Below are 14,300 nucleotides of genomic sequence, written 5' to 3' on the forward strand. Positions count from 1 at the left end.
GCAAGTGGAAGAATGTTTGTCAGTATGCATGCGACTCATCGCTGGCCATCACAGGGATGGCGTTCCTTATTAAATGGCTCCCCAGGAAAACACAAGGAGCATTGATTGTATTCCTGTACCCATTCCTTCGATAGGTACCGTGGTACCCTCGTGCAGTGTTTAAAGGAGGACCATGCCTCGGAACAGAGAGATGAACCAATATTTGCACACACCACACGAGTAGGGTCTTAAGCCTCAAAGAGACCTAAACCTGTATATTTTTTGTCGGTGTTCTTCTCACCCTCATCGAGTCCAACCCGTGTTCCCCTTGACTCTCTCGACCGTATCCCTTGGGCCGAACCCGAAAAGAAGAGTATAAGACTATTTTTTTTTAATCTAAAACAAAATATCCAATTCGAGTGAGTATAAGAGATGTGTAATCATGTATAGCCCAGGAAAAAGTGTTAAAGATGAAAAGGTAGCAACATAAAACAGTAATTTTCATTACCGACTCAAAAATTTTTTAGCCAGTTTCCTTGCAAAAAAAACTTGGTCCCTTTATTCTATTTCTAAATACATATTTAATTTGCAAAACCGTTCTAGCCGTTCATACCTGGATGAGCGGCTCAGATTACCGCGCCGGATTGCCGAAGCGCAGCATCTAGCCTCTCCAGAAACCCTAGCCTCCCTCCAAACCCTCGCCATCATCAGCGTTCAGCGGCGCGAGCGGCGGCGAGAGGGAGGAGGAGGATGGGGCGGCCGTACGCGGTGAAGGGGCGGAAGAAGAAGCGGAAGCTCGACGACGGCGGTGCCTCCTCCCACGAGCCGCCGGTCGCGGCCAAAGAGGCGGAGGAGCTGCCGCCGCCGCAGCCGGAGCAGGAGGAGGGGGGGGAGCGGGAGGGAGACGAGGAGAAGGGGAAGGAGGAGGAGGACGAGGCGGCGGCGGAGGTGGCGGATGGGCTACCTGTAGTGCCTCGGCCGGTGGACGGGAAGAGGCGGCCCGGCGCGATCTTCGTGCTCGAGAGGGCCTGCCTCGAGGTTGGCAAAGTCGGCAAGGTACGGGAAGCTTCGCCAAGAAAGATGAACATATCATTCTATTTGTAGTTTCCGGTGATTGAAGAGCTTAATGCTAAACGAATGGTACTTTTGAGCTTTCATGATGATTCTTTTAACACTTATTTGTGTAGACGATGCAAATCTTGAACTCGGATGACCATGCTAATTATTTGAGGAAGCAGAACCGCAATCCAGCTGATTACAGGCCCGATATCATTCACCAGGTATTGCGAATTTCTTGTATGCCCAAAGTTTTCAGGATTAATGGCACATGATTAAAGCCTGTCCTCTTTAACATCTGTAAATCCCCTGTTTGAGGCTGTAGGAAAATAGGCATACAATTTCCCGTGCGAAATCATTCCATACCCCATCATTGCTTATCTTTTACTTTTGTTTCCCCCAATTGATGAATATCTACATTCCGCGACATCTTCCTCCTCATTTTGTGGCTAAAACACTGAATGGCTCCTCTGGATAACAGATAATTGATTCTGTAGTGCTCCTGTGAATATTATGCTAGAATGAAGTTTTTCTTGGTTACAAAGAACATTTATGTGGTTTAAAAGAAAAAGAAAAAAGTTCAAGCCAATCATTCATTTCTCTGACTTATTTTCCCAAAACCAAAATAACTCGACTTTGTATTCCTTATATTTTGCAGGCACTTCTTGCAATATTTGATAGCCCTCTAACTAAAGCTGGTAGGTTGCAAGCTGTTTATGTTAGGACTGAAAAGGGTGTATTGTTTGAAATCAAGCCGCATGTCCGCATGCCACGTACATTTAAACGTTTCTGTGGTTTAATGTGTAAGTTACTAATAGCAGTACATATTGTGCATATGCTGTGTTTTTTTTTTTGGGTGAACTATTCTGATGTGCAAGTAATTATGTAATATTTCAGCACAATTATTGCAAAAGTTGAGCATTACAGCAGTTGGGAAGCGGGAGAAGCTTCTTAATGTTATTAAAAATCCGGTCACCCGCTATCTACCAGTTGGAGCACGGAAGATTGGTAAGATTTTCTTTGTTTTAGTGGCGGTGTGGATCCTAGGTCCTAAGTAAATGCAGAGTTCCTTAAACTAGCTTCTAACAGCCTAAAACCATGTTTGGTTAGACTAGGATTAAAATTGGATGATATAAACCAAAATTTTCAGGACTCAAATCATGACCTACAATATTTCAGGAGTTTTTTTTACCAGTGTTGTGGAGGCAACATTTCTACTCAATTTTGTTCTATAAAAAATTGCGTCCAACTTATAATTTGTATTTGTAAAATTTTCTTGCAAAATTGCACTTCTAGCTATAAATCTAAGGGGCTATTGCATTCTTGCCACTGTTTTCAACTCCAATTATGATTTTGCCCCTACGTTTTCAACTTTCTGATTTTACCCTTGTTTTTTCAAAGGGAAGCTTATGTTTGCCCCTATTCCGTTAAGTACTCCTAACATTTGCCATTTGCAGATTTGCCTTTTTTTTTAATGATTTTTTGATTTTGCCCCGGTTTTGACATTAAATATTTTAACAATATTTTAGCCCATTTTGTAACAAAACTTTCACACATTCAGTTTTTAAGAATACGATCAAGCATACGCTTGACATGAATTTTGGCCCTATTTTGACTTGCTTTTTGACACTGTTAAGGGAACTTAGCGGAATAGGGGCAAACATAAGTTTCAGTTTGAAAAAAGTTGAAAAAGTAGGGGTGAAATCACAATTAGAGTTGAAAATAGGGGTAAGAACACAATTGTCCCTAAATTTAATAAGACAATTCATGATCCAATGAAATTTAGTAGCGCTTTTTTCTTGATCAGGACATTAGCTAATTTATTATTCACTGTTGGTCACAGCTAATTCATGAGTCTTTTCATCCTTAGGCCTTTCATATAGTGCTGAGAAGTCAGTCAATTTGTTTGACTATGTTGCCAAATCCAGTGATGATGAACCCCTTGTGTTTGTGGTGAGTAAAAGCTCTGTTATTGGGCTAATTTATTTTTGTTCCATTCTTTCTTCCTAGTTCTTCTCTTAATGCCTTCACTTGATTTCAGGTTGGTGCAATGGCCCATGGAAAGATTGACAAGGAATACTCAGATGACTACATACAAAGTAAGCATCTTCAATTAAAATTAGATTTTGAGTTAACTGACAGGATCAAGGTGTATATTGATGCATGCTTTTGTTATCATTTGGCTGTTAGAAAATAACGTCACATAAAGGTTTCAAGCAAGTTGTATTTGCTCATTTATATATGATAGGTTTGCACTCTAGCTGTGTAACACAAATGCTCTTTGCATGTCCTGAGATGAGGATCCCTTAGTTATATCTGGTGCCCATTTAAGCATTTCATATTTGTCTGTGAATGTTGGATGCATTCACTGTCTCAATGATATTCTCCTTTAGCTCATAAAAATGTTTTCCTTTTACTTATGTTTATATCCTTGTCTTAATATATTTTGACTCGTGTTGATATTCTCACCTTATTCTTGCAGTTTGCAACTATCCACTCAGTGCTGCCTGCTGTTTAAATCGAATATGCAGTGCTCTAGAGCAGAAGTGGAAAATCCAGTGAGAGGAAATTTTGAATACAAACAGTGAAACTTTATGTTAAATTGTTGTGTACTGTTTGGTATACATTTTTGCGGCCCTCCCATGTTGCATCTGTTCTGTATTCTGATTGTGCCCCGGCAGTAGTGTTAAAGTTCAATGCTTCTAATTCGTAACAATCTTACGTGTTGAACACAGGCTTATTAAAATCACGATCCTAAATCGGACCAGATGTCTCTAAGTAGGATCGTAATCTTAGAATTGTACACAAAAAATCATAAATTTGTAGAATTTACTTAGTACCGTAGAATTGGACTATTTTAATCTTAAATTTGAAGTTGATTTTAGATTATTTTTTTTACCAAAGTTTATTTTCTAGTTTTTAGATTGCGCAGAATACGTATATAAAATTTTTATTCACAAATTATTTTTCATTTGTAAATATGACATTTGCTCTTTCTATTAAACACAAAACAATCACCGCCTTTGCTTTTTTAGCGAAAATGCCAAACAACATATTTGCAAATAAAAATATTTTCTTCATTTCACATAGATTTATATGGATGCTAAAAAAAATAGATATATTTATAAATTATATACATTTATTAATTAATGAATTTAGGCAAGGCTAAAAAGTCTTACCATATGAAATGGAGAAATGGAATGGAAGTAGTAATTAATAATTTATAATTAAATTAAAATTTTTATATACATGTTCTTAGCTATCTAAAGCAAAGACTAAAAAAACTATGATAGAAAAAACTCTAAAATTAACTTCATATTTAAGTCCGAAAATTTTAAATTTGACTTATAAGAAGAGATCAGGGTGATAGACTCTGGCTTTTTCACCAAGCCCTAAGCCAGTTGAAAGCTGAAACGCAACATTTCTGCCCCGCGAAAAAAAAACAATGAACTGATACAAGATCTCACGACAAACGTTTTCTCTTTTCCTGTCTCAGATTTCATGACAAGCGTTTTTTTTTTACTTTTTTATGTCCCACTTTGTGAAACAAACCATTAAACATGGTCGATTTGTAAGTTTGTAACATAACCATGTACAGCTTTGTGTGCCCGTAGTCGCCTCCGGGACAACGTGAACACGTGATCCATTTGTAAGGGCAGTACTTAGAGGCTCGAAAAAGCACCTTTCCGGGCTTTTTCCCCGGGCCCGTATCCCCATACATGGGGCCCCTGCAGTGCAATTATCAGTAAAAGACAACTAATATACAGATCTGTTGTCGTCGTCTTTTGATTTTTTTTCGCTTCTGCTTATGACGTAAAATTTAAAATTTTAATCTTAAATTTAAAGCTGAGTTTAAAATTTCTCACCAAAGTTTATTTTTCATTATTGACTTTGGATCGCAAAGAATATATATATATATATATAATTTATTTATAAATTATTTTTTATTTATAAATATATCATTTGATTTTTACACGAAAAAAACAAACAAATCACCCGTGTCAATGGCACGCAGAAAAGGCCACGGTTGCGTAAAGCAAACGTATTAGCTCTTCTATCTTCAGTCCTCACAAGCCAGCATGATAAAAATGGACATTGCAATCTCTAGGGCTATTTGGTTTGCATCCCTTACTAGGGCGTTTGTTTCTAGAGGCTAAACTTTAGCCTCTAATTACATCGGATGTTTGGATACTTATTATAAATAGTAAACGTAGTCTATTAATAAAACCCATCCATAATCTAGGACTAATTCGCGAGACGAATCTAATGAGCCTAATTAATCTACGATTAGCCTATGTGATACTATAGTAAACATTTGCTAATTATGGATTAATTAGGCTTAAAAATTCGTCTTGTAGATTAGCTCTCATTTATGAAATTAGTTTTTTTTATTAGTCTATGTTTAATACTTCAAATTAATGTCCAAACATCCGATGTGACATGAGGCTAAAAAAATTAGCCCCATCTAAACAACCCCTCAATCATCATACCTAATAAGAGTTGGCAGCGCCGACAGAGTAGTTGCCAAATGATTGGCATTGCCAAAACATTGGTGGACAATGGAGTGTGAACACATTTCTAAAATTGAACTTTGGCAGCAAACCAAACAACCCTACTTTAACAAGATTTTGGCAATACCAGCATTTTGCAATCATCAAAATTTTACACGTTTACATTGACAATGATCCAAACAAGCTTCTCAGGTGAAATCATACCCCGCAGGAGAGGAGAACACTTATGCAATTATCGTCTATTCCCTCCGTTTCGTATTATAAGACTTTCTAGCCTTGCCTAGATTCATTTGTACACTAATGAATCTAGACACATATATAAAATGGAGTTTGTTAAGGCGCTCCAAAGCAGGGGCGGATCTAGGAAAAAATCATAGGGGGGTTGATCAAACCGGCTGCCATGTACGGGTGCGCCCCTATCGCCCTCTGCTGTGCCGCGTGTGTCGGGCTCCCTGTCATGCCATGCGCCGCTGCCGACCCCTACCGCGTGCGTAGGCCACTCACCGCTCGGCCCGCTCCTACGTGCTTGCCATTGGCTGCCAGCTGACGACTGCCTCCGCTGCTCTGTGCATATATCGTCCATCGCTAGCCGCCTGGGATTGGGTGGGTGTGAGTGAGGATTAGGGTACTGTGGTGGGGAGGGGTGTGGATTGGGATGAGAATGGACGATTTGGATGGAAACATATGAAAATGGATGGCTGAATGTTGATGGCTGTGTTCTATGTGGGCTAGACCAAGGAAACAAATTTGCTATGCTTCTTTTCGTAACGGTCCAACTAATTTTATCTTCTACCTTCAACCACGAACCGAAGAACTCCATTCCCATCCCATGAAACTATAAAGAAAATTTATAGGGGGGCTTAGGAGGGGGCTTAGGGGGGTCACCATGGGATCGGCGCCGGTAGTTGGGGCTGAAGACTCCCTAGCCCTCATGCCACCTCCGCCGCTGCTCCAAAATTATTTGAACCGTCCATTGGACTTTGATCCGATGGTCACTATAATCTATTACCTTGCTACAGGTAAGACCTCGTAGTAAGAAAAGTAATGATTTTCTTATGGTTTGCATTAGAAGTAACAACGTTACTAAGGAAGGTGGAGTGACTAGTGGAAAAAATTATGTTGAATTTAAAATATGATATACCAAATCCAAATCTATCGTTAAACCCTAAATTCAACTTCAAATCTATCGTTAAAAATTTAAAATTTAGCTTATAAGTGTAAGAGTAGGTGCAAGTCAGGCAAACACACTACATTGGATTATTACTTTATATTATACTAGAAAAATACCCGTGTGTTGCACCTGGTCAAGCTAATTTTAATTATCCAAATTTAAATAAAATTTTGAAAATAAATTATGTGTCTAGCCAGAAATAGTAAATCATGGTTAATGTATAATTGATTTGAGAAGCGTAAACCCTGTTATGTCATTTTCAACCAATTTTTCTAAGCCCTAGTCCCTTTATTTTTTTATCTAATGTAATAAAATTGAATCTAAACATTGTATGTAGAGAAAAATATAAATAAATTTTAGATTGGCTAGAAAAGCAAAAATAAATAAGTTTCAGAATGTGTACATAAGACACAAAAAATGAGAATGTGTAGAAAAAATAAAAAAGTTTCTACACAAATAATTTTGTGTAGAGAAAACACACACAAAATTTGAGATTGGGTAGAAAAAAAAGAAAAGGTAAGAAAATAAAAAGAATGAGAATGGGTAAAGAAATAAAAATTCTGCCTGGACACCTTTTGTTTAGGTCTTAGCATAATTAAGTGTATTATGGTACAAAAGTTTGATATATATGAGTGGTTAAGAAAGCCTACATGTAGTCTGTTTGGCTCCAGCTGCCGACCTGGGACCTTTTTGTTCAGGGACAATTTCGTTCTTGCCCTTGGTTTCCAAGTTCAATATTGATTTTATCCCTATTTTTTAGGGTTTTTATTTTTGCCTTTTTTTTTAACCGAATGAAAGGGTTGCCCTTTTGAATGGCTATTAGGTTGATTGTTAGTTGACTAACATATTTAAATTTAAAAATAAAAGATTTAATTCCAATAACCACACTACCCCTGTTAGTTGACTAAAGGAGACTGGGAGTGGCAAATACCGAAGGGGAGAGAGAGCTGGATCAGATCGGGCTGGCCGGCTGGGCGGCGGGGAGGGGGCGCGGCGGCGGGCATCTTGCGCGCGCGCGCGACCGCGGCAGGGAGGGGGCGCCCGCGGCGGGGAGGGGGCACGGCGGCGGGCCTCTGGCGCGGGCGCGCGACCGCGGCGGCGAGGGGGGCGCTTGCGACCGTGGCGGTGAGAGGGCTGCGCGTCGTCGAAGCAGGCGAAGCGGCCGCCGGGGTACAAGGAGCCGGCCGTCCTCGCCGCCCAAACAGCGTGTGAGCGTTGGCCGATGCCTCACCTGCTTCTTAGTTCTTTCGCTCCCAAAAGCACCTAAATCAGAAGAGACTGCGTGTATGGTTCTATCTTACATTCATCTTATCGTCATTTTCAGAAATAGGCGTATTCACTATTCAGTTTATCTTTCTCATCATTTTGGTAGTTGCATTCAAGCTCTATGATCTAAGGGGAACAGGCTACATTGAGAAAGAAGAGGTGAATCATTCATGAAAATTTGTAATGTAGTACATGATTAATTCTGAACTTCAATTAACAGATTTTTTTTTCCCAGTTAAAGAAAATTGAACATATTGTTTTGCTTACTGAAACAGCTCAGAATAGATGGTATTGGCACTTCTAGATGAGTCAGATCTACGTCTTTCAGAGAGCGATGTCGAGGCAATTGTTGATAATGTATTGTAATTAACAAGATGCTTCTCTTTAAGCATTTACACTCTGAATATAAACTTCAGCTAATTTTTACCTCTGACATAATCATTGTGCTGTTCCTTTTGACCTGCAGACACAAATGACTAAAATACAAGGGTAAAAATGATATTCCCTTGAAAGAGTAAAATAGTTGTTTAACATGTCTTTTAACACCGTTAGTCTTTCTATTCGTTCAATTAAAAAAGAAAGGACAAAAACGAAAATCCTAAAAAAAAGGTAAAATCAATATTACAACCTAAAACAAGAGTAGAAACAAAATTGCCCCTTTTGTTTATGTATATGTATATATTCGCATCAAGCAAGCGCGCGGTGGACTCGGGCACTCGGCCTGGTGCGCGCAATGACTTGGGCCAACGTGAACCTGGTCCGCTTGGACAAAGAGCGGCCCACTTCTCCGAGGGACTCGGCCTAGCGCGCGCGCGCTGACTCGGGGCAACACGGACCAGCCCGTTCGGGCGAAACGCAGCCCACTTGGGAGAAGACGCACGAAGTCATAGGCCTAGTCGGGCGAAGCGTCATCGGCCCCGCACAGTGACGGGTGAAAATTTTTGGCATAACCGTTATCTTTTTTATAATAGTATAGATATAGATTTATTCTTTTAAAATGTCATATAGTTCAAATATTTGAAATTTTGCAAATTTTTTTATAGGACCACAAGAACAATTTAATTACTCAATCTGTTTTTAATAGTTGATTGATACTGGGAACCCAAATCTATATCGTCCGATATGGACTTCCGTTGCCAATTTTGGTGTGCCTTATTTCTTAAGGGCAATTGCATATTTGGCCATACTTTATAGGCAAACTACAGATTTGACCCTTCTTTTTTAACTTTGCAGATTTGACCATCTTTTTCAAAAAATAAAGCAACTTAGTGACCCTACTACGTGAAGGGTACTTAACGGTGTTAAATGGAGAATAAATTGACCGATTTGCCCTTGCTCTTTTAACCTATTGTTAAATGGAGGATGAATTCGATAATTTGAACTTAACTTAATAAAATTCGAAATTTGGTATTTATTTGATAGATTTGAGGTTAGTTTGATATATATATATATATATATATAATTTTGATATTGATATTTGAACTTAAATTATTCTTTTTTTTGACAATAAAGTTCAAACAGAGTTAATTTGCATGTTTCTCAATAGATATTCCAAGAACTAATAAAGAAGATGATCTTGTTGCGTGTAACTGCACCTACATATTAGCTGGTCAAAATCGTTCTGTTACTTGATCATGAGACCATATGCATGAAGAGTAGCAGCTTTGCAGAGGAACTCATATATCATCCATGAACTTGACGGGGGAGACCGGGAGAGCACGGCGGTGATGAGGAGCCGGTGCACGCTGTAGAAGTCGACGGCGAGTGCGAGACTGCGAGGCGCCAGTCGTGGCTCAGGAACCGGTCGAGGTAGATGTAGGCGACGGCGTAGCACGCCGAGCTGCACCCGCCGAACCGCGCGATGCGCGCCGCGTACGCGCGAATTGAGATGCCAGGCTTGGTCGTCGCCCGGAACGCCGAGCGCAGTCGTGACCGCGGCCGCGTCGTTGCGCTTCCCGACGCGCTCCAGGATGCCGGCGATGTTAGAAATTAATCTTGTTGTTTATTTGTGTTGGGTCGCTGAAGAGCTAGTTAGATGGATGTGCTGCATGGCTCAGTGAGTAGAGTGATTGACAGTGAGTAGTGTGCACACCTCCAAGGTGATTAGTTTGCATGCATGTACTAATTATTGACTAAGTTGTGTGCACGTATGTGTGCATGCATTAGTGGTTAGTTGCTAGTTAGTGGTTAGTTGCCAGGCATGCTGGCGAGTAGCGTAGATAGTGGAACACGAGGCTAGCTCGTGACTGCATTGGTTGGTTATAAATACCCATGTAATTATGTTCAGTTTATGAAGTGAAAAACAGAAAACGGCACACGCTGTTCCGGTGCCACAAAGTTCCTGTGTCGAGTGATTTTTTTTCTTGATTAATTCATCTGATATCAGAGCTATGTCTAGTGAAGGAGTGTATACGCCGCCGAGTCGCCGTAGTAGTGGCAGCGGCAACGGCGCCGGCAGCAGCCACGACAACAATGGTGGCCAGGAGATCATCGTGCAGAGGGTGCTGAAGGAGACGGCGGGCTCGGTGGTCTACCCCATGTTGACGCGCAGCAACTACACCGACTGGGCTCTCGTCATGCGCGTGAACCTGCAGGCCCAAGGTTTGTGGTCGGCTATCGACCCCCGCGACGTGGAGTACCAGGAGGACCGGATGACACTCTGGCCATCCTTCGCGCCGTGCCGCCGGAGATGTTGTCAACTCTGGCGGTGAAGGGTACGGCCAAGGAAGCGTGGGAGTCGGTGAAAACCATGCGCATTGGTGTTGCGCGTGTGCAGGAGGCAAAGGCGCAAACTTTGCGCAACGAGTTCGAGTTGATCCGCATGAAGGAAAGTGAGAGCGTGGATGACTTCTCAATGAGGCTGAACGACATCGTCAACAATCTTCGCATGCTTGGAGAACCTTTGGAGGAGGAGAAGGTGGTGCAAAAATTTCTTCGTGTTGTTCCCTCTAAGTTCGTGCAGGTGGCCATTGCAATCGAGCAATTACTTGATTTGAAGGCCATGTCGATTGAAGAGGTCACATAACGTCTTAGGACTGTGGAGGAGAGGAAGAGGCCTAGTGATAACGATGGTGATGGTGAAGGTGGCCGCTTGCTCCTCACGGAGGAAGAGTGGGTGGCACGGAGGAGGAACCACGAGAAGAATGGCACCTTTGACAAAGCAAAGGTCCGTTGCTACAACTGCCAGGAGTATGGCCACTATTCTTGGGAGAAGAAGTGCAAGAAGAACCATGCGACGCATCTCGCCATCGCGGACGCCGACGACGATCCCACGCTGCTTTGAACCCCAACTAGGGGATCTCAAATAAAGCCAACAAGATTAAGGGGGTGATTGTTAGAAATTAATCTTGTTGTTTATTAGTTTCAGCATGTTTATTTGTGTTGGGTCGCTGAAGAGCTAATTAGATGGATATGCTGTATGGCTTAGTGAGTAGAGTGATTGGCAGATAGCAGTGTGCCGATCATAGTGCCAGAAGATTAGAGCACATATTGCTAGATAGTTAGCCATGCATGTACGTGCTGCACACCTTCAGAGTAGTAGGTGATTAGTTTGCATGCATGTACTAATTATTGACTAAGTTGTGTGCACGTATGTGTAGTTGAGTTAGTGGTTAGTTGCTAGTTAGTGGTTAGTTGCCAGGCATGCTGGCCAGTAACGTAGATAGTGGAACACGAGGCTAGCTCGTGACTGCATTGGTTGATTATAAATACCCATGTAATTATGTTCAGTTTATGAAGTGAAAAACAGAAAACGGCACACGCTGTTCCGGTGCCACAAAGTTCCTGTGTCGAGTGATTTTTTTTCTTGATTAATTTGCTTTGGTTCCTAACAGGTGAGGGCTGCCCTGCCGGCGCCGCCTACTCCCTCCACCGATGCCTCGCCACCTCCCCGTCTCGCTGGCGTCGCCTCTTGCCGGCTCCTCCCCCACAGCCTAACGCCGCCGCCTCCTTCCCCTCACAGCCCGACGACGATGCCGCCGCCACCGCCGCCGCCTCCTCCCCCGCAGCCCGACGCTGCCGCCTCCTTACCCCCACAGCCCGACGTCGACGCCGCCGCCTCCTTCCCCCACAGCCCAACGCCGACACCGCCGCCGCCGCCGCCTCCTCCCACAGCTCGGCGACTCCTCTAGATCTATTAGTTGAGACAAAGTGATTTGAGAGAGTGGGGTATGGAAGATATTAGTGCGGGGCAGAATAGTCTATTCATAATTAAAATTTATTTTTTATTTCATTACTCAAAACCCTAACGACATGCATCAATCAGGGTCAGACGGCTGCTTCGTTTTTGAAAAAGAGGGTCAAATTTATAAAACTGAAAAAGAAGGGTCAAATCAGTAGTTAGCCTTTAAAGTAGGATCAGATATGCAATTATCCCTATTTCTTACTACCTCCGTCCCATAATAACCTTATTTTTTGTTTTTCCATGTGCAACGTTTGACTATTCATCTTATTTGAAAAATTTGTGCAAAAACCTAAAAAAATAGTCACGTATAAAATACTATTTATATTTTATCATCTAGTAATAATAAAAATATTAATCGCAAAAAATTTCAAATAAGACGAATGGTCAAACGTTGGACACGAAAAACGAAAAATAAGGTTATTATGTAACATAGGTAGTACCTTTGTTCTCGCGGTCTCGCCCATTCTCATTTCAAACTTTGATGAGCTATATTTTTTTATCAAAAAATGCAAACCAAATGCTTAGCAGCTGTCATATGCCATATTAATATTACTAAAGTGCATCACATGCTAAAATGAAAGCTTTTGTCCGTTTTAGTCGAGCCATTTAAGAGTTATTACTATGGTTAAATTTAAAAATAGTAATGATCAACGTTGGGTAATAACTTTTTACTTTCTCCGTTTTTAAGAAAATACCCCCTCTTGACTTTTTGTCTGCGTTTGATCCTTCGTCTTATTTAAGTTTTGTGCAAATATGCAAAATTAAAAATCATGCTTAAAGTTACTTTTATAATAAATCAAATCATAACAAAATAATTAATAATTATATTTTTTTAATACGACAAATAGTCAAATATAGACCTAAAAGTCATCAAAGTTAACTAAAATAAGCAGGGGAAGTAGTACATATTGGCCCCTCAACTATTATGACACTCTAAATTACCCCTGAACTACAGAATCAGATATTCCACACCCTTAACTTTTCACACTGAACAAATAACCCTCTTAATCTACCCTATACGGTATACGTGATGAATATGTCTATCGTCACTATATGTGTTGTTGTTTTGACCTAGGATATATTTGCAAATATAGAAGAGCACCGATATATTGAGGTGAGATGCACACCCTCCTGCATAGTCGGACACGAATCCACTCCGTCATTAGGAAGCACGGTTGCCGGTTCCAGCGCCAAATATCGAACGACTAAAACGATCTTCCTAAGATCGAATGACTAAACGGACTTCACTTTCTATACATTAGAAAATTTCTAAATTAGAGAGTATCACTTCAATTATAGAGTTTTCATATGGCAGAATTATCTTTCTAATTAGAAACAAAACAAAAACTTTCTATATATTATAGGCTTTATATAAAAATAAATATATAAACTTTCAATTATAAAGTTTCTATATATAAATATGAACTGTATGTCTTTAGAATCAAAATTCAACCACAGCATCAGTGTGGCTAGCACAGAAGCACAAGAAAGTAAGAAGCACCGTCAGACACACCAACAATGACAAGATAATGATGGTTGTGTTCATCACCACGTCGCAGCTTCCCTAATCATCAGATCGATCAAAGACTATAGATCACTATTGTCGGACACGCAAACAGAACAAATCACTGACAATAACATCAAAGATAAATCTCTAGTAAATATAAATGAGTATTTGAGGTTCTAAGAATATTATGTTGATACCATATTTTGATGTAAAATAAGTAAATCTATTTATCTATTAAATAATGTATCACTACATAATATCCTTTTAGTCATCAAAGGATATGTGCACCGGGTAATAACGAATGGGAAACACAAAAGGTGGAAACATCACCAGTAATTTTACTTTATTAAAAAGGAAATATTGTGTTGGCACCATCTTTTATATGAAATAAGTAAATTCTTTCATCTGGCAAGTGATGCATCACTACATAATATCTTTTAAACATGGAAAGATCTGTGCACCTCCTAATAATCTCCTAATAATAGTAATGAACGGAAAACATGCACAAACAGTGAGAACATCACTAGTAATTTTATTTTTAAAACTATATATTATATTTTTTAAACTAAAAATAATTGATGTTATAAATATTAGCTAGGTCATATATGATCAATTAGTATTTAATTG

General features: G+C 40.3%; 1 protein-coding gene across 1 annotated transcript; it reads left to right on the forward strand.

Annotated features, from left to right (window-relative positions):
* The first annotated feature begins 632 nt into the window (after window positions 1-632).
* LOC102706254 (ribosomal RNA small subunit methyltransferase nep-1) lies at window positions 633-3,692 on the forward strand. The gene is made up of 7 exons (XM_040521003.1): window positions 633-1,035; window positions 1,167-1,259; window positions 1,694-1,838; window positions 1,933-2,043; window positions 2,906-2,988; window positions 3,077-3,134; window positions 3,518-3,692. Exons 1-7 carry the CDS (start codon window positions 730-732, stop codon window positions 3,595-3,597), a joined length of 876 nt encoding a protein of 291 aa, XP_040376937.1. The 5' UTR covers window positions 633-729; the 3' UTR covers window positions 3,598-3,692.
* Window positions 3,693-14,300: the final 10,608 nt, after the last annotated feature.

Source organism: Oryza brachyantha, chromosome 2 (assembly GCF_000231095.2).
Source record: "Oryza brachyantha chromosome 2, ObraRS2, whole genome shotgun sequence".
Taxonomy (NCBI): domain Eukaryota; kingdom Viridiplantae; phylum Streptophyta; class Magnoliopsida; order Poales; family Poaceae; genus Oryza; species Oryza brachyantha.